This window comes from Passer domesticus, chromosome 27 (assembly GCF_036417665.1).
Source record: "Passer domesticus isolate bPasDom1 chromosome 27, bPasDom1.hap1, whole genome shotgun sequence".
Classification (NCBI taxonomy): domain Eukaryota; kingdom Metazoa; phylum Chordata; class Aves; order Passeriformes; family Passeridae; genus Passer; species Passer domesticus.
In genome coordinates, this window is record NC_087500.1 from 1,946,380 (window position 1) to 1,966,352 (window position 19,973).

The 19,973-nt window shown below is 48.6% G+C and overlaps 1 protein-coding gene across 3 annotated transcripts; it reads right to left on the minus strand.

Moving 5' to 3' along the window:
- Positions 1-1,400: 1,400 nt before the first annotated feature.
- MEIOC (meiosis specific with coiled-coil domain) lies at positions 1,401-19,477 on the minus strand. Of its 3 annotated transcripts, none has more exons than XM_064400009.1 (7): positions 19,428-19,477; positions 12,514-12,671; positions 12,282-12,386; positions 9,059-10,898; positions 7,016-7,150; positions 4,790-4,970; positions 1,401-2,966 (listed from the first exon to the last, which is right to left on the minus strand). In XM_064400009.1, the coding sequence occupies exons 1-7, from the start codon at positions 19,431-19,433 to the stop codon at positions 2,674-2,676; spliced, it is 2,718 nt and encodes a 905-aa protein (XP_064256079.1). In that variant the 5' UTR covers positions 19,434-19,477; the 3' UTR covers positions 1,401-2,673. The 3 variants fall into 3 exon arrangements, with proteins under 3 accessions (XP_064256079.1, XP_064256080.1, XP_064256081.1); XM_064400010.1 differs by lacking the exon at positions 19,428-19,477 and adding an exon at positions 17,144-17,261; XM_064400011.1 differs by lacking the exons at positions 1,401-2,966; positions 4,790-4,970 and adding an exon at positions 7,324-7,442 and having other exon boundaries at positions 7,015-7,150.
- Between the last annotated feature and the right edge of the window lie 496 nt (positions 19,478-19,973).

A 19,973-nucleotide genomic window follows, 5' to 3' on the forward strand; every position in this document is an offset into this window, starting at 1 on the left:
GGGCTCTCTTCCCAGCCTGGCCTGGTGCACTGCAGCAGTTCCTGGTTGGAATTTCAGGTGGCTCAGGCAGCTGCCAGGGTGTGGGACTGCGGTGAACAGGGCAGGGAGCAGCGCTTGAGGGAGGGGGTGTCACTCAGGCCCAGCTCCACAGGCCAGCCCTCACATCCTGGAGCCCTGTGCACCAGCCCTGGGCTGAGGCTGGGCAAGGCACTGGCTCTGCCCGAGGCAGCCCTGGCCACCTGCAGGGCTCAGGAGGCTGGAAGCAGGGGCAATCTCACCTCCTGCTGGCATCCCCCTTGCTCTGGCAGCAGCTGCTGCCCCTCCTTGTCAGCTGAAGTGGCTTTTCCCAGAGCTCTGTGACCTGGCACTGAACTGCTCAGCCCTTGGCTTCCAAGGAAAATGCAGGCTGAGGGCTGGAGCTGCCTACCTGCATGGGCACAGCCCACCTGAGCCTGTCATGGCCTCCTGAGACCTTTGGTTGTGAGGGTCCAGGGAAGGGCAGTGTTCACCTCTTCAGGAGAGGAGTCCCTGAGCCTGTTCTGCCCATGCTGTGCTCCAAAGCCTGTCCAGGAACAACAGCTACACCGTGTGTGCACATCTGTAGGAGTCAGCATGGATGCAAGAAGGACACAGTCACACGCATGGTGGGAACTGGCTCCCACAGCCCTGCAGATCCCTCTGCAGGCACCACTGTCCCCTGCACTCCCAGCCAGGCACAGGGCTGGGCCAGGCTGTGATGTCTGTCTGGCTAAACCAAGGCCCTGTAAGGGACAGGAATCAGGAGTAAGGGCAAATCCAGCCCTTTGGCATCCAGCAGCTGTCCTGGGCAGAGTGGAACCATGGCCAGGAGCAGCACCAGTGGTCTTAAAAACCCTCAGTGGTGTTGGAAACTTGAAGTGAGCTGAGGCTCCCAGCCCATGAGTCTGCAGGGCTGCCCCCTCTGCCCACCCCAGGACGGTGGGCCCAGCCCTTCCCATGCCAGCAGTTTGTGCCATGAGCAGGTGCCCAGGCAGGCAGCAACTCAGCTTCTGGAGCTCCAACCACTGCTGCTCCATTCAGGACAGTCAGCAGTGCACAGCTGGCACTGACAGCACAGTTATTTATAGAGCAGGAATACTCTGGACTCACCCCTAAGATTCCCAGTGCAGATGACAGAATTGCTGCATCAGCCTTCCCTGGCAGTGCAGAGCTTGGAGCTGAGACATTTGCAGGGAAGAAACATTCCCTACTCTGGCTCCCTTGGCATGTCCAATGTTATGGTCAGAGCTGTCTCCAGAGAGGCATTTCAGCATCCCCTTTGCTTTTCCTGAACACAGTTTCATAACAGACCGAATGCTTCCCCCTGGTAGTGCTTCAGGCTCGAGGAGCCTGGCCTGGAAACACACTTGCAGAACAGAAGCTCTTCAACAAAAATGAATTTATTTCTTATAGACAACTCCAGTCAGCACAGTCAGTTTTGCTTTAACATCAACACAGCCTGGGTCAAACTGAACAAGCCCCAGTGCAGTGGCTGTTAGGAAGCTGTGCTTGTTCTGCCCCTCTCACCCGGCAGCACTTCTGTCGTTGCCGTGATCACACCCCACCTTCTGCTGAGCCTTTCTCAGTCGTTTCTGCACATCATCTAATGACAATTTATCTAATGCCATCACCCCTTCTGCATATCAGCACTCCCAGCAGCAGGAAGGACAGAGCCATGTGGGTACCAGGGCGTGCAGGCGTGGTCAGCTCAGTAACTTTAACCCACTGGTAGAGTGGGATTCCCAGGGCCACTCTGTCCCGAGCACCAGCGCTGGGTGCTGGTGAATCCATCACTCCTGCTCCTAAAGACTGAGAGCTGCAAGCAAACACCAGTGCTGGGAGATGCCCAAATGCAGAAGGGAACTAAGAAGTCTAGAAGCTGACAATCAAATTTCAAACCAAACTAGTAACTTTAAGAAAATCCAAATTTCAGAACTTGGCACGACCTTTTCTGAAGTTAAATTAAAAACAACGCTCATTATTGAAGCTCCTTCACAGCTCTGCAGGACAATCCTGTCTGCCTGTCGTAGTTTGATTATGCTTAAATACTTTACAACAGTAGTTCATTTGTTCCCAAGAGCATTCCATATACCTGAACACATTCACTAAATTCATGGTTTCACACAGCAATTATGCTCTACTGGTAATTTAGTGGCACCTGGTGCATATTGCCTTTCCCAAACGTAGACTTTAAAATCTCAAATTCATAAATATTTGTATTTTAAATATCTAGTTTTACATGAATATTGGGTATTTCTAGCCTTTTTTCTTTCTGTTTCCAGGTTTTAGTTCAGTAAGGAAACCATTTTACATCACAATCTGATCTGACACCAACCTCACACCCCTCACACCACAGTCTTTAAGAATCATTATTTAAAAACCTATTTCCTAAAGCAAAACTAAAAGGAGTTATGGGGAGAGTTGGACACCAGGCTTCACCTGCAGGAGTTAAATAATATCTTGGCTGTTAATGAATTAGTCTGATTATTTTAAGTTAACATTCACCAGTTTGGCTTTACAACATTCTGACCCTGCCCATCACGTTAACAGCTTAACCTGAGAGCCCTTAAGGCAAATCTCACTTCTCATCAAGATATAGCTTTAAATATGAACTTTAGCACTCAAAACTTTGAAGTAACTAAAAAGAACCAAAAATTACGAGGAATTCACGTCTCCTCTCTCATACACACTGCGGAGCAGGTCCGTGCACGGCCCCGGGGCTCCCTCTGCCCCCCCTTCCCTGGGCCCCCGCGGGGCCGCGGCCGCAGCCGGGGGAGTCTCGGCTCGTTTCTCTTCGGGCGCTGCTCCCTCCTGAGGAAGTCTCTCCCGAGCCCGTTTGCCAGCCGAGGGTTTGGGCAGGGTCATCTGGAAGGCGCACCAGAGCACGGTGCGCACCTTGCGCGTGGCCAGGCACAGGGCTCGGAGCGCCGCGGCCAGAGCCAGCACCACTGCGGAGGGAAAACGGCCCTTTAGTCCCGGAGCACTGCTGGGGCTGCCCTCGCCCCACACCACCTTGTCTGTCCTTTCACAGGTTTATAAAAGCTGGATCTGAATTTCTCTGCCCTCACACAGTGAGGCAGGTGGGAGGTTTTTAGGTTCTGAGTTTGTTACAGAACCTTCCTGCTGCAGCTGCACCCCACGTGTGTGTACATGCTCCATGTACACACACACTAATGTCACCTGAGCCCTCCCCTTGTGGGTCACAGCAGGGTCCTTCACCTGTCCTGCCAAGAAATCCCTACCATGGGTGAACTGAAGCACACAGGTCATGTTCTGTGAATGGGTTTGAACCACAGAGCTGTAAAGGGTCACCTGGGCTGTGGTCCCATTATTCTGGCACAGGCTGCCCAGAGAAGCTGTGGATGCTCACCCCGGGAAGTGCCCAAGGCCAGGTTGGACAGGGCTCAGAGCAGCCTGGGACAGTGGAAGGTATCCCTGCCCATGGCAGAGGTGGAGCTGGATGAGCTTTAAGGGCCCTTCCCACCTAAGCCACCCTGTGATTCTGTAATAAATGCTAATATTGGATCACATGAAATAGAAAGGTGTTGTGGAAAGAGGGCTGGGCAAGACCTGCTCCTGAAAAGCTTCAGGCCGTTCCCTCAAGGTTTTGCCTGACAGAGCAAATACAGTTACTGCATCCAATAATTTACTGTTCAAAAAAATCCTCCCCAACTGCTGCTCCAGGTTCAACACCCCAAGACAGTGATGGCAGGCAGAGGACCAAGCACCACCCCTCCAGGTAAGTAATCAGATCCCACTGTGCAGAACCTCCTCTCCTCTCCTAGCAGCTGCACCAAGAACCTGGATCTCCAGGTCTGACAATTCTTCCCAGACTACTCTGTTGCAAAGACAATTATTTTAATGGGCTTCAACACCCAAAAAAACCCTTTCACCTTAACAAGTCCCATAATCTTCAGTCAAGGTAAAGAGATACAAGAATGATGGGGAACAGGTGAAAAGAAAGAATGCTGCAGTGTATCTTCTGAGGTAAACTTCAGCATTACAGAACTGCTTGATGGGACACCCCAAAGCAGTAAAATAATCCCTGTAATTCAGATGGAGAAACAACAGCAGAAGAGATCAGAAGATGTAGAAACATAAGACAGCTTCTGACACAAAGTAGGGAGGTCAGAGTGTCGCAGGGAACAGGAATTTACCCTGACTCCCATTTCAGAGACAAGGGAACCTGCCACCCTGCCTGTGCACTGGTAAAGATTAAGCTATTTGGCTTATTTGGGACACCATGAAGACTGAAAACATCCTTCCCCTTGTATTTTTGTGCATCCATCCAAAATATGATTTGTAATTATGCCAGTCTAAGACAGAAGATGCTTGAAGAGGAAATCCATTTGTAACCTAAGGCCATCTCAGTCACTCTGGGCAGATTCAGCATGGAGATACCAAGGAAGTTCTAGACAAAGAGCTGCAGGGTTCATAGGAAGAGGAATATGAGGGACAGGGAGAAGCCAGAGGCAATAGCTTAGTAACACCTCCAATCCCTGAATGTGTTGTCAAAAAACCCCACTAATTTTTATTCCTTGCTGGTTTATTAATTGAATGACCACCTCTAAATTGATTTAACCTATTTATCTCTAAAACCCAGTTTTAGTGTCTCCTCAAACCCTCATCCAAACCCCACCCAGTCTGCCTCTGACAAAGCTCTAACATTGAAAACTAAGTTAAAACTTGAATTACAACCCCCCTCACTAATTTTTGCAAGAAGCATTCAGCTTCCCAGCTACCTTATAAAGGTACACAAGCCCAGCTGTACCTCTCTCATCCTGGCACCTGGGAGGGCCGTGCCGCTGCCGGCTGGAAGCACTGACAATTTCATCCTTCCTGCGAGCCTGCACCACGTGGATGGACTCCAGGTGTTTATCCAGAGCAGTGGAGATGTTGGCGTGGAGCGGAGAGCTGCGCAGGCGCTCCATCTTCCCCAGCAAAGTCACAACCTAATGAACAATGCACATCTTACAGGGGCTCACACTGTACCCATGCACACTCACAGGGAAATTAACTAACTAGGGAGAACAGATTAATGATAATCATTACTTTCTTTTAGAGCAGTTCATGAATGTTACAGCTGAAGTAGTTTTAAGTTCTTACCTGGGATTTGTTGATCTCCAAACCCAAAGCTGTGGTACAGCTGGGTGTGCAAAGCACAACAGCAAAGCTACAACACCCCAGTAAGGACCCCCAGGTTACTGGTTAATACCAGATCTGTACATCCCTGAACAAAAGGTGGTTTCAGAACAACGTGCATTTTCCTGAATTCACAGCACTGGGCTCCTCCCTTCTCACAGCACTGCTGCAATTTCTGAGTGAAAACCCAGATGGGCCCCTTGTGCTGTGCAGGGCAGCCTGGGCCAGCAGCAGTCACAGCTGCACTGGGAAAGGGAAAGCTGCTGTGGAACCATGTGTGGGCTGACTTTGGGACAAACCCTCAACACTAAGGGAGCTGAGAACAAACATTCTGAAATAATTCACGTTTGTTTAGTCCACTGAAAATGTGCATCTTTGTTGTCTTATCTTACACCAGTCACAACACTTGTGGGTTTCCCAGTGGTGAGTGACTTCTCAGCCACAGTCACATAATGCTGAGAACCTGGTTAGTAGTCTGCAGAAAAAGAGAAACTAAAACTCCCCAAACTGGGATGTTCCTTGGGCATGGCTACACTTAATGCCTTAAAGGAATGCATGTGACTGTCATGAAGATTTAACTGGATGCTCCAACTATGAAGAGTTAATCCTTGATTCAGCCAACTCAGCTTCCACTCAAACCTTTGTACCAGGGTTCCTCTCTGGCCATCATCAAGATTTCTGATGTTGGAATCCAGGTTTAACAGTCCCATTCTGCTGTTGAGCATCCTTAAAACTGCCTAACAAGGTGTCTGACAAGGGTTTGAGGTGCTGTACCCTGAAGTTTGGTTCCTCAAATGGCAAGAGAGGCTTAAGCAGTGTTTTGGAGGCAGTTTTAAATTACCAGGACAAGGGCAGGCAAGCCTTCTAAACATGGAAACGAAGGCTGTTCTTTTGGCATGCACAGAGCAGGATTTTAGTACACTAAGCCCATCCATGTCTTTCAGTCCGTCCCTCAGCTGGATGAGCAGCACCAGGCAGGTCCTGCAGGCAGTGAGCTGGCACAGCTCCAGGGATTATTCCTCCTGTGTGAGGCAGGCAGGGCAGGCTGCTGCTCCCCCCTGCTGCCCAGTGGCTGCCCCAGCACTGCTGCTGCCTCCAAACCCAGCATTTCCCAGAGTCCGTCCACCAGACAGCCCTGGTAGCGGGGACAGGTTGGTTTCTGCTTCTCCTTGCCTGCAGCAGCAGCACTATGGCTCTGGTCTCTGGGCCTCAGGAGGGCCACAGCAGTCCCTCACCAGTCTGATGGCAGAGTTTTTGCTCCCTCTTCCCCAGCTGTCACCTCCCCAAGGACCCTGGGGCTGTCAGCAGCACCGTGGTTTGCCCACAGAGCTCAGCAGATGCCAGTCTCCCATGCCCTACTGGGTTAAAGGGCAAACTGGTAACAAACTCAGGCTGAAGGTGCATCAAATAATCATTCTGCATTAAAATATACCAGACTCAAGGAAATAAATATGTCATTATCTTCCAAACATTACTTAAACCTGGCTTTTCCCACAAATACAACCTCCAAATCCACAGTGGACATTTCCCTGCCAAGCTGCTCTGAATGCAGCACCCCTGAGAGCTGTGCACAGGCTCCAGGACTGGATGCTGCACCATGTGCACGCTCCTGCACCACGTCCTCCTGACACATGGGGATGTAACTGTGAGCCTCAGCCCCTCTGTGGTTCCCTGGAAACAGCACCCTGGAGCTGCAGAAGCTCTAACAGAGACTGCTGAAATGCTATTCCCTGCACAGCAATGAAGAACAAAGCTATTTTGGGAAAAGCTGCTCTGATCATCTTACCTATCTCACACCGTACTCTAAGTTCTGTGGGATAAGTTCAATAGATTTTTTTTTATTCCTACAACTCACTCTGGCTTGTTCCCGTAGCTGATCCACAATTAAGCGATCAACCCTTGATGGATTTGATGTCAGCCTTGGAATTGGAATGTTGTTAGTACTGGAAACCTTCTTCCCTTGGAAATTCTTAGCAAGAGCTGATTCAGTCTGCAGGAAAACAAAAGAACAACTCCCTCAGAATGTACATGCAGCGTGTGCTTCATTACAGAAACAAGAAAAAATATCAGGTTCAATTTCTTCCCATCAGGGTTTTGCAGATTTTTAAAGGAGACAATGAGGATTCAGGCATTTGGGATTTAACCCTCTGGTGAGACAATCACCTGCTTTAAGTGAACAACTGCTTTACTCAAAGCAGTTCAACTAAAGCAATCGTGCCAACACACCGTGTTCCAGCAGTGCTATGTCTGCTCACTCTGACTACAGCCTGTACTGGTTTTGCCTGGAAATAAAATGGAGGCAAGTCAGAATTACAGGGAAAAAAAAAGGACCAAACAGATGTGGATCTCACACATAAAATTAAAATAAAACTGTTTCAGTCAGCAATCAACCCAATTTTTGTACAGATTAAACTACAGAAAGATTTGTTCCTAAGCACCCTGGTCTAGTGGAAGGTGTTCCTGCCTCTGGCAAGTGGGTGGAGCTGGGTGGTCTTTAAGGTCCCTTCCAAACCAAACCACTCCAGGATTTAGATTTTATTTAGCAATCAGAAAACTATTTTGAAAACTATTTGCAAGATTCCAAGTTTCCATCTGTCATCCCCTTGTTATGTCACTCTAAAACACCCATAACAACATAGAATTAGTTAAAACTGATTTAAAACTGCAATTCTTGGATGGTTTCATAAGTGGTCCACTACCAACAAGAGCATGGAGTGCCAACACAAGGGGGAATGGCTTCACACAGAGAGAGCAGCTTTAGACTAGATATTAAAAATAAATTGTTCCCTGTGAGGGTGGAGAGGCCCTGGCACAAGTTTTCCAGAGCAGCTGTGGCTGCCCCATCCCAGAAGTGTCCAAGGCCAGGCTGGATGGAGTTTGGAGCAGCCTGGGATAGTGGAAGGTGTCCCTGCCCATGGCAGGGGTGGGACTGAGGGAGCTTTAAGGTCCCTCCCAACCCAAACATTCTGGGATTCTGTGATAAAGCTGAATTCCTCCCACCATGGCTCCTGGCCATGCACATGCCAGCTTTTTCTCTCTTGCACTTTCCATGCACTCCAGACACCACCTGCCCTCCTTAAGCTGGGCTCACTCTTCCTCAGCCCCTCTATACAAAGCAACTACTGGCTTTTGTCAGGAAACACCACCAAAAGAATCCCCACATGACATCTTCTTGGAATTGGTTTCTTTGTAGGGACTAGCACAGGAGAACTCCCCAAGGCCCCACTATTGCCAGGTATCATTTGGCCCAGCTTCCCCCACAGACAACCCCAGGTATTGAAATTCAAACCCCATCTCAGCTGGTGAAATGAAGACAGTTTTCCTACAGACCAAAAAAGGCAACTGCTTTTAGCAGGGCTCCACACAGCACTACCTTTACTGCAAGTAAATGACCCTTCTCTCAGCCTCTGCTTCTGGGGGGAAAAAAAAAAGAACTCCTTCAAATACACCTTAGGTTCAAACCTTCAGGGAAACAGGAGGTAGGAATTCCGTATAGCTTCTAAAAAATGGAATTGAAAGAATTAAAGTTTAGTTTAAATTCCAAACATATTTACTGGATTTGCTTTCAAAGTTCCAGAGGCACTGTATTTATTGTATTAATAAAAAAGGTATAGCACATCTTTGCTGCTCATGAACACACCTTCCCCAGCCCTGGGACTGGAAAACCCCCGAATTCCTGCTTGTAGTGCACTGTTCCATACAACATTAGCCATGCATCCAGCCAGGCTACAAATCTCCATATCTTTCACTTTCTCTCCCAAAACAAACTTGTAACTTGAAGTCCCATCAAGCATTTCAACTTTTCATAGCAGAACTACCCATCATTTGTGACTGCACTGAACAGGACGAGATAGATCTACATCAAATCTGTAATATTTTTCTAGTTCGGTTTTCTTACCTTCTTTCTTTCTTTCTCCAATGCTCTCCACTGCTCATAACACTCTTCCAGTCTCACGTGCAGCTCGCTGGCAGGCCCACTGCGACTTTTAACTTGCTTTTGAAATCCAAATGCTGACACAAAACCAGAAAGGGCATTGTCACCATATATCTTCTCTGTGAAGCAGGGGTAGAGGCGTTTGAGATCATCCTGGGAGAACAAGGTGTGGGGCTCCACCAGAGGCACCACGGAGCGGCCCAAGAGGTGAGCAGATCTCATGGGGAAGGTGCTGGGGCCCAGCTGCCGGTTCCGCCTGAAGTCACCCACCACGCAGTTGGGAATGCCTGGAGCCTGCAGGCAGCTCCCAGCAGCAATGGCACTGGTGTCCCCGTTCCCTGCCCCGAGATGCAGCTGCCCCTGAGACTCCAGTAACTCCTGGTACATGTCCTGAAACACCCCATCTGCCTGGTTCTGCCCTTCCAGGTCACAGTGCTCGCTCTGCGGCTTCAGCTGGAAACGCTGCTTGTTCAGATTGTCAATGATCCCCAACTGCTGAGCCAAGTAACTGTCACAGAATCCATTTGGCTGCTTCAACTTCTTCTCACTGAGGTACTCGATGAGGTTCTCTTCTCCACCCCTAACCAGGGCTTCCATGCACGCAGCTGCCCGAGCTCGCTCTGCAGTGCTGTAGCCAAAGTCAAGGCTGGAGAGGAATGGGTTGTCTTGACAGTACTTGTGAAGTAAATTACTATTTAAAGGCAAATTTGAAGATGGCAACTGAAAAACATCATTAGAATGACGAGAGCTTTTTGGAAATGCAGGTGACTGATTATTCAGTTTCAACAAAGGACTTGGATTCTGGAAGGGGCCAGAAGCCGTGGGTTTGGTTTGGATGTTCATCCACCCTGGCCTGGCACTAGAGCCTGCTGAGGGGACTGCTGCACTGGGCAACAGTGGGAGTGATTTATAGAATTCAGGATTCTGAAGATCGGCCTTGGAAAACTGCTGCTTTTCCACACCATTATTCCCTGCACAAGCTGCAAAAGATTTTAGTCCATATTCAAATTTTTGCCCAAAATCAGTGCCGAAGGAAGATTCGCTTGCAAATTGTTTTTCTGATACAAGTCCTACAGACTTGGGAAATGTAAAGTCGTGCTGATCTGAAATTGTATCTTCAAATTTTTTCTGAGTTCCTGATTTAACTTGAAATAATTTAGCATAGGGCTCTGCATCCAGAGATGGTGCCTCAGGGGTTCCATTTACCAGCTTTCTATTTTCTTGGAGGCTACAACTGGTGCCCTTGTTGGGCTTTGCTTTACCAGCATGAGAATATTCAGTGTATCGGGTAAAATCTGTGTTCTCATTGTATCTGTGACACTGTGGAAGGAATGTTTCTGCCCGCTTTGGGTGCACCTGTGCATCTGCTCCTTTGGGACACACCTTCTCCCTTCCATAAGAATAAGCATCAGCTCCCGAGTCTTTGATTGCTTCTGAGTACCCAGCCTGGGCTGCAAAGGTGTTTTTCAGGTAGGGGTAGTTCTGATATACAGGTGCTGTCTTCACACTCTCATTAGCCTGCAAGTTGCAGCCATTGGCACGATCGCTCCTGGCAGAGTACAAGCTCTGCTCCTCCAGGTCCACGCCGGCAAAGCCGCGGTAACAATCGTCTGCTTTCTGCTGTGCCACCAGAGTGGGACTCTGCAGGAACTGCTTGTCAGCAGCAGGGAGGGACTCACTGCCATAGAAACCCTGCTGGGGCACTGCTCCAACCACTGCCCTCCTGGCTTCTGGCAACAGGTCGTGGTGCTCCATTCTGCTCGTGTTCACTGGCCACACTGACTTCAGGGTGGGAGGGCAGCTCCTTGAAAAACAAGAAACACAAGGTTAGGCACTGATCTGTGCTGCTGCTCTTCATTCCCAAACACAAAACATGGTTTAAGAAACAAACTATTCTCAAATAATTTCTCAAATGATTCCAAGATGTTTGACTTCAAATTCTACCCACTCCTGTTATCCTCAGTTTCCCATACTTAGCTGAGAAAACTGATTCTGCCTTGTCTGAACACACCACCACAGCTCAGGAGCTGTGGACAGGCCTTCAAGCTGCAAGGGATGTGTACACATCAAACCCTGGTCTGTCAGTCCTGTCCATCATCACCAAAATACTCCTGGTTCAGCACCAACTTCAGGCACCCAGACTGCTCTCAGCCTTCCAAAGCCATGTCCCAGCACTTCAGAGAAAATGCCTCTCTCTCACCTCACTTGTGCACTGCTTCCTGCAGGTAAAGCCAGAGGCAGCATCCCAGCACACCTCATTTCTTTCCACTAACCAGCATGAATGAACACAGGACCATCAATCCCTGACTGCCCATGAGAACTGTAAACAGACTAAGTAAAGGGGAAATGTTCCTGGAAGCCATTGCAGGCCAGATCTGGGAGTGCTGAACCAGCCCTGCCTGTCCATAGCAAAGGAATAAATGAGTTGTCTCATGATACCAAGACTGACTCTGAAGTTTTCCCTGATTTCAGCCCCCTAACTCAGCACACATAGAGAAATCACTGGAATTGTTTGGGAAAAGGAAAAGCAGTGCCTGGCTTGGGAACCTGAGAACTGGACTCCCTGTCTTGTCTCTTAGACCTGGAAAAGACAGAGCTCTGTAAGGATCATGGAGATGCTGGACCTGCCCTCCTCAGTTCATGCTGTTATGACTATGGAATTGCCTCTTCTGGTGCAGGAATAGAGGCAAAATAAACCTGACATTTAGAAACACAAATATTGCTTAGGTAGCACTAACAGCAAGAAACATTAATTTTGCATGGAATTTTCTCCTGCCAGTTCAGACAAATGTCAAGGAATCTGTGCTTTTTGTATTTTTTATGTGAATTGACATTAATTAAGAAAGAAACCTAAAGTCTGAATTCAGTCTTGATTAAAACAACAAAAAAAAAAAAAAAAAAACAGACCAAAGCATACATCCAGGGGATTCATCTGAATACAGCATGTCCACAACACTTGATAAGATCTTATTAAAAAATGCCAATTAACAAGTTCTGTAAATACCAGAGAGCCAGAAGCTGCCATGCAATCTAAGTGCCTTCCAAGTACCCCAAACAAAATGTTGGAAGATGAGGGGAAGGGAGAGAAAGCTCACAGAGCAGGGGGCCTGGCCAGCAGCAGATGGAGCTGACTCAGGAGCACAGTGAGATCAGAGAGGGGAGTTTCTGTCACCTGCACCCCACTCACCCCTCAGCAAAGCACGGCTGTGGTTTGTCTTGTTCCTCCAAGATGTTTGACACGAGTCCATATAAATCAGTTTCACTGCCATAATCATTCCTTTCGGGCTGAATCCTGAAAACCAACTGTGTATTAATAAAAATAATTCCTTCATTCCAAGTACTTCCTATGTTAAATTAAACAGAAAAATATAATCCATCTACTCCAACACACAGACACACTCCCTGTCAAGGATGAGTACCTGGACTTCAGGTTAATCTGAGGAGCAGCAGGCTGCTTGGTGTCATCTGTACACGTAGACCAAGGGGGGTACAAAAGGGAAGGGTCCATGGGTGCAGAGTACTCTGATGTTGAAAGGGAAGAACTGTAGGCCTGAGGTAACTCCACATTTTCTTCATTCTGCATTTAATGTACAATAAAAGCATTTATTTAACATGAAACACATCAAACTGTCATTTTGTCATTGTACATGGTTGTAACTGAGTTCACTCTTGGAGCAACCAGCACATGAGAAATAAGCAAGCCACCCACTTGGAATATAACTTATTTCAGGCCATGTTAATGTCTTTAAGCAGAATTCTCAGAATCCTTAAGCAGAACTCTCTGTCCCTTCCCTTGCTCTCTGTTGCAGATGGAAGCTGATGGTATCATTCTCACCTTTCACCCCTCTTTTGAGCACAAACAGATGCTCTCAGGTGTGCTAAAGGCTTATGGAAAGCTTTCATATTTTACATCCTGCCTGGCAATTGTTTAAGAAGAAGGTGCTAGAACTGCACATCACAGCTTCTTTGTCACTCAGCCTTGGTTTCTGCATGTCCTGAGCTGACCTTTGCTGGAAACTGAGTAGGGGACACCTCCCCATCCACCCAGAGACCCCCAGAAAGGCCCAGGCAGGCATTGTAACAAGTATTGGTACTGGACTTGTAAGATGCTTTCTTCTACCCCACCAGACACCAAAGTCAGGAGCTGTTTGCATTTGAATGGGAGAATCCACAAATGGGGCCAAAGACTCAATTATGCTGGACCTTACCACAGGGATTTAAGAACAAGGTTCTGGAAAGAACAGGATTTCAGAACAAGGTTTTTGGAAAACAATGTAAAACTCTGTACTCTTGGGACTGGAATGGGAGGCATCACAAAAAGTATAGTGAAGAAATATGAACCACAGTGTGCATCCACAGATCCAGCATCAGCCTTCCCCAGGACAAGCCAAAAAAGGAACACACCAGGAAATTATTGGCAAATAGACTTCTCTCATTGCCACAGCAGAATGGGTATCAATACTTATTGGTAATAGATGATACATTTCCTGGGGGCCTGAAGCCAACCAGGCTGAGGAGGTAGGTGAGGTACTACTGAAAGAGATCATTCCTAGGCACGTGGTACCTATAGGTGTGTCAGCAAACTGTCCTGCTTCTGGCCAGGACAGGGTTAATTTTTGCAGTAGCTGGGAAGGGGACCCAGAAGTTATTCTGTACCACCCAACCTCACTGCCTGGGGTGGGGGAAAGGGGCTCTTTTCCAGGGAAAAGGGGATCCTTCCAGCTGAGAAAATGTGCTGGAGGGAGCCATCCAGTATTACAGGAAACTTTTCCGTGTGAATCCTTCCCTGTACCCTGTGCTGTTGTTGCCTTCCCCTTTCTTCTCTCATTGCTGCTCCCAGTAAATTGTTCTTAGCTCAGCCTGTGACCTTTGCCTTTTGTGCCTCCAATTCTCCTTCCACTGTGCCCCAGCAGGGAGGGGAAGGGGAGAGCAGGGGAGATCAGCGTGTGGTTTGGAGAGTCTCAGTGGGAGAACTGAACTGGTGCCATTCCCAAACCAGGACAGCCTTAACTGGCACCCCACAAACGTGAGACATGAAGGGTTGGGTTAACAACAGATCTGCCCAGAGCAGGCTGGAAACAAATCTGATCAAGCATTTGTTGTAGTGGGTATGGAGCCCCAGGCTCTGGGGAAGCTGAACAGTACAGTGTACTGTTAAAAACCACACTGGAAAGAGTGGGTGGTGGGACCTTCAAACATTGGGATCTACATTCAGTGAAGGTCACCGGACACCTGAGGCTGCACCAATGCAGCTGGCCCTGCCATCAAAACCTCCATGTATCACAGAAGGAATAAAGGACAAAACAAAGAGGCCTGAGATGCTGCCACCAGCACTACTGAGGATCAGAATAACACCTAGATCCAGAGATCAACTCAGTCCTTTTGAAATCTGTACAGGAGACCTTATCAGGTAGTCTCTTACAAACCACGTTCTGTGAATATCTGGGCCATGAACACTTGTGTAATTATGTTATCTCCCCAAGGAGAGTTTTGTCCTCTATCAACAAGTACTTTCACTGCAGAAATCTAATTGATCTGGACCTTCCTGTTCATGACATCCAGGTGGGAGATTGGGTCTGAGACCATGGAACAATGAGGCACCACAGGAAAGGACCATTCCAGGTTCATTTCACAACACACACAGCTGTGAAACGTCAAGGACTAAAGCTGTGGCACCACCATTCAGGACTGAAGAAAACTACAGGACCAGGTTAAGTGAGAAAGCACCTCCTCTGGACCTTTGGGACTACAAAAGTTAAAAAGTAACTTCATGAAGTGTGCCTGGGAAGAAGGCCTGTCTTACACAGAACTTGAATGCCCTCAAGGGGTAGCAGCAATTCCAACTGCAGTAATTATTTTAGACAAACACAATTGCACAGACCAGGATTGCAAAGACAGTGCCAGATGTCAAACTTGCTATAATGTTGGTAAAATTTTACTCTGGTTAGGATTCTTACTGTGACATGTTTCCCTGAACTGCCTTAACCCTTCTGAATATGACACATATGTAATCCTTTTGTTCTTTCTTGTCCAGTCAAAGACAGGAACAGGAAACCAACTGTACAATGGTTTAAGGAGGATGGAAGAGAATTAATTATTAATCAATGTTACAACTAGATGGGAATCTGACAACATACACTCTCTAAAATTTCCTTTGATGCATAAGGAGGATGAAGGTATACATCACTGCTGAGGTATAGGAGATAAAGTAGTAGCAGAAGGCTACAAGTAATGGTAAAAGGAAACCCCTGACCATTAACACATCCCTAAGCATCTCAAACCTGGGAAATCGGTCTGTATGTAATCAAGGAAGCAGGGAAACAACATTGACTACTTAACATTGACTGTACTTAAAACTATAGTATATAATATTCATTATATTGTTGCTCTAAACCTGATCAATAATGGAACCACAAGGCATCCAACAGGACACAGAGCATGGACCCATTAAGAAGGAAAAAGATGACAAACCACAGGTGTCAGCACCTGTACAGCACATGGACAACAGCTGAAGGAAATACAACTGCAATTCAAGATTTCTGCCTAGATATGGAACAGAACAGCTGCAATTTTGAAATTTCACCAGTAATTAATATAAAAATGATACTCAGATACATGAGTAAAAGGTGGGTATGCTTTAGTACTCGTTGTGAAGATATAGAAATAGATAATTAATTAAATCACATTCTAATTTTTGTGTTTGTAAACTTACCCAGCTCAGAGATTCTAACTCTTCAAGTCCCAGTAGCTTCCTTTAAACTAATAAGAAAACCCCTATATCCTAATTTCAACTGTACAACCTAGCCCTATGGGTAGGAGCCTTATGCTAGTATAGAAATTGCTACAATGTAAAAATTTGCAAAGGCAGTTTAAAGCAGCTAAAAACAATAGCAGAAACGCTTTCTTACTATCCATCATGACACTAAAGAAACCCATCAGGCAATGGAATGAGCAAAGGAAGATGGAGATCACAGGTGGGATGTTTTATTTAAGGCTGCACAAGCTCGGTGACTGCATTAGGCAGGCAGGTTTATGCAAACTTTAGTGTCTAAATTCTCACTTTTCACTCCTTGGTGTGCCTGGTTTGTGGGAAACTTCCCCTGGAACCACGCACAGAATAAACAACATCTCCTTTCTCAACCTGACCCTTCCTCTACATTTAGAGAGTTCTTAAAAGCAGCAACCATGCTAGCCTAAAACACCTGCTCCACTTCCTGCTGGTTGGCCCCTGCCAGGAGTTAGGAATTACACCCCCTTTCTCCCCATCATTACAGAGTCTTAAGGTTCTGAAAAAAACTTACAGCCAATTGATTTCTTGAGGAAAGGCATTATATCCTGATTAAGTGAAAAGGAACATCTTTACCTTTGTCTCATCTGATTCTTTTAGACACAATAGGCCTTCTTAGCTCTCAGTAAGTGACACAATAAATGGTGTTTTGCAGGGTTAAATGTAAAAGACTCATAATACACTCCTTTGTGGAGCAGAGTAGTCTGACAAAATAACAAGTCCTGGACAGAAGAAGCAGCAAGTCTGTCTTGAAGGTACTGAGAATGAATTTTCATTTGAGTCTTTTACCTCAGTGAAAGTTTATGGCTATGAAAGGCAAAAATTCTAAGAGAGCTGACATATTTAGTTCCTGTCCTGGCACTTTCTGCTGATCAGACTAAGAACTGGTTCATACAAACTGTTGGATTACAGAAACATCTGAGGCAATAGCTAAGGTTCTCTCTTACCCGCTTTCCAGTTTTCCTAAAAGAGTTGTTTGCTCCTCACTCTGCGTACAATTGTTTATGCCAACAGAAGAAAAATTACCATGAACATTTCACCAGAACAATGGTGAAATACCATTTTAACAAACATTCCCTACAGCTTCATCAGTGACTGCATTAGCAAAGCCATTGTTCCCTCTGATGAAAGTCACAACAATGAAGATTTACTACAGTTACATCAAACACTGATTTATGTTCACCAGTGTAAGCAATGCTTTAGAAACATCTTCTGACCATTTTGTTCACAGAGCCATAAAAATAATCAATAACCAAGCAAACCTGTGATTTGTAGCAGCCATAGAGCGAGGCAGAGCCCGGCAGGGCGGTGCTGAACACGTCCGTGGGCCTCCCGCCCGCCTCCGCACTGCCCCAGCAGCGGCCGCCGCGGAACGCCACGTTGGGCTGCGGGGACACGGAAAGGACAGGGACATCAGGACACAGACTGGTGTGAGGGGCTGTGGGGACAGGGACAGGACAGGGACATCAGGACACAGACTGGTGTGAGGGGCTGCGGGGACAGGGACAGGACAGGGACATCAGGACACAGACTGGTGTGAGGGGCTGTGGGGACAGGGACATCAGGACACAGACTGGTGTGAGGGGCTGCGGGGACAGGGACAGGACAGGGACATCAGGACACACAGAACGGCATGAGGGGCTGTGGGGACAGGGACAGGACAGGGACATCAGGACACACAGAACGGCATGAGGGGCTGTGGGGACAGGGACAGGACAGGGACATCAGGACACAGACTGGTGTGAGGGGCTGTGGGGACAGGGACAGGACAGGGACATCAGGACACAGACTGGTGTGAGGGGCTGTGGGGACAGGGACAGGACAGGGACATCAGGACACAGACTGGTGTGAGGGGCTGTGGGGACACGGAAAGGACAGGGACATCAGGACACACAGACTGGCATGAGGGGCTGTGGGGACAGGGACAGGACAGGGACATCAGGACACACAGAATGGCATGAGGGGCTGCGGGGACAGGGACAGGACAGGGACATCAGGACACAGACTGGCATGAGGGGCTGTGGGGACAGGGACATCAGGACACAGAATGGTGTGAGGGGCTGTGGGGACAGGGACAGGACAGGGACATAGGACACAGAACAACAGAACAATGAGGGGCTGTGGGGACAGGGACATCAGAACACACAGTCATAATTACACACAGAGACAATTACAAGCAGAGCTGACAGTTATGCATTTTATACCAATATTAACTTCTTTAACACTTCTAATTTACTGCTGGATTCTGTTCCATCTGAATTTTCAAGGATGTGGTTCTACATATGGAGGTAAAACACATTACTATTTACCCTGAAGGAAAAGCTGGACCTGCCAAAGAAACTCCAAAGGTGTTCAGAGACAGAGGAGGTGCAGATCAAGAGGAAATCTGCACTCTCCCTGATTCCACCAGCTGAGCTTCCCCACATCAGAGCCACCACAGGGGAACACCAAACGCAGAAGAATGCTCACAGAATCATGGTGGGGTTTGGAAGAGCCCTTAAAGCTCATCCAGTTCCAGCCCCTGCCATGGGAAGAGAACCCTTCCTTCAACAACAGTAGAGGAGTTATTCAGCCTTCACACATTCCTGGACACCTCTGGCCCTTCCACCACTGCTCCCAAACTCTGTTTAAGTTACATGATGGCATGGATGTGCATTTCCAGTCGTTGGGAGCTGGATATTTCCTACAATACACACCCTGAGAGCTGTGGGGAAAATCTGCTCCATTCTGTAACTACAGGAGAAACAACTCCAACTAGAGGGACACCCCTCCAAGTGCCAGAAATCACAGGCCAGCAGGAGCAAGGAATGAGATCAAACAAAAATGGAGAGCTCTTCTCCCAAGGGTGAGGCACACAAGGAAAAGCTAAACTGGCTAGCCAAAACTCCCTTTAGCCAACAAATAAAAAAGTGAAGTTACCCACATATTACCACAGCAGCTCATTTGGAATGATGAATAAATTCAGAAAAGCCAGAGTCAGGTTCTGAATAAGCTCTGCTCTCCAGAAACACATCCTTCTGCAGCTCCCAAGTGACCTTCATTGTAGTTCACACCAATCTTATGCCCTGGTATTTTTTCTGGCACACTTTCCAATAAGTGAGCACACTGAGCTATTGTAGAGCTCGGCTCTATGTCCTGAACTTATTGAGCCATATTTTCTCCTCAGAGATTACCATTAACAGGGACACCCGACACTGCGATCCCACAGAACAAAGGCAAACTTGTAATGCCAGAGACAGCCCTGAGACACCCCCAAACCCACACTTTCTTCCTTTTCCCACAAACAGGTGTTTTTCAGGATGCTGAGGGGTACTTTCCCCACAGGCCTGAGCTCCGTGTCTCACACCTGCTCCCACACGGGAGGCGCCGGATCCCGGAGGGGGCAGCGGGGCTCGGACACCCACCGGGGTCGGGCCTCGGTGCCTCCTCAGCGCCCAGGGGGTCAAGCCCAGAAGAGCCGCGGAGGGCCGCCGGGTGTGCGACGGGCGGAGGCGCAGAGCGAACCCCGGCCCCCAGCTCGGTCCCTGTCCCGCTCCCGTCCCTCACCTCCATGGCTCCGGGCCGGTCTCGGCGCGGGCCCGCGCGGGGCGGCCTGAGGCGAGTTCCGGCCGTTGTCCTCGCGCCGGCCCAACGGCCGCCCCACCCCGCGCGCCCCCGCCCATTGGCCAGCGCCCGAGGCGCTCGCCCAATCAGCGCCCGCGCGGCCGCCTCGCACCTCCCCGCGCAACGTGAGCGGCTCTGTTGGCCATGCGGTGACAGCCGCCCGGCCAGCACAGCGCTGCGCCGCGATTGGCCCCGCCCGCCGGCGCGCAGCCAATGGGAAAACAGCTCGCTCGTGCCTCCCGCCAATGAGCGGCCGAGGAGACGCCGCTCGCCCGGAGACAGCGCTCGGAGCGCCCCCCCGGTCCCTGTCACCCTCCACGGGCTCTGTCACTCCCGGACCCTGTCACCTACCCGACCCTGCCACCCTCCACGGGCCCTGTCACTCCCGGGCCCTGTCACCCTCCATGGGCTCTGTCACCCTCCACGGGCTTTGTCACCCTCCATGGGCTTTGTCACCTCCCGGGCCCTGTCACCCTCCACGGGCCCTGT

Excerpts from the sequence above, each read along its gene's own strand:
- MEIOC (XM_064400009.1), bottom strand. Across the intron at positions 7,151-9,058 it reads TGGAGAAAGAAAGAAAGAAG|ACTGAATCAGCTCTTGCTAA; the intron begins GTAAGAAAACCG and ends GTTTTCCTGCAG. Across the intron at positions 2,967-4,789 it reads CAGGTGCCAGGATGAGAGAG|TGGTGCTGGCTCTGGCCGCG; the intron begins GTACAGCTGGGC and ends TTCCCTCCGCAG.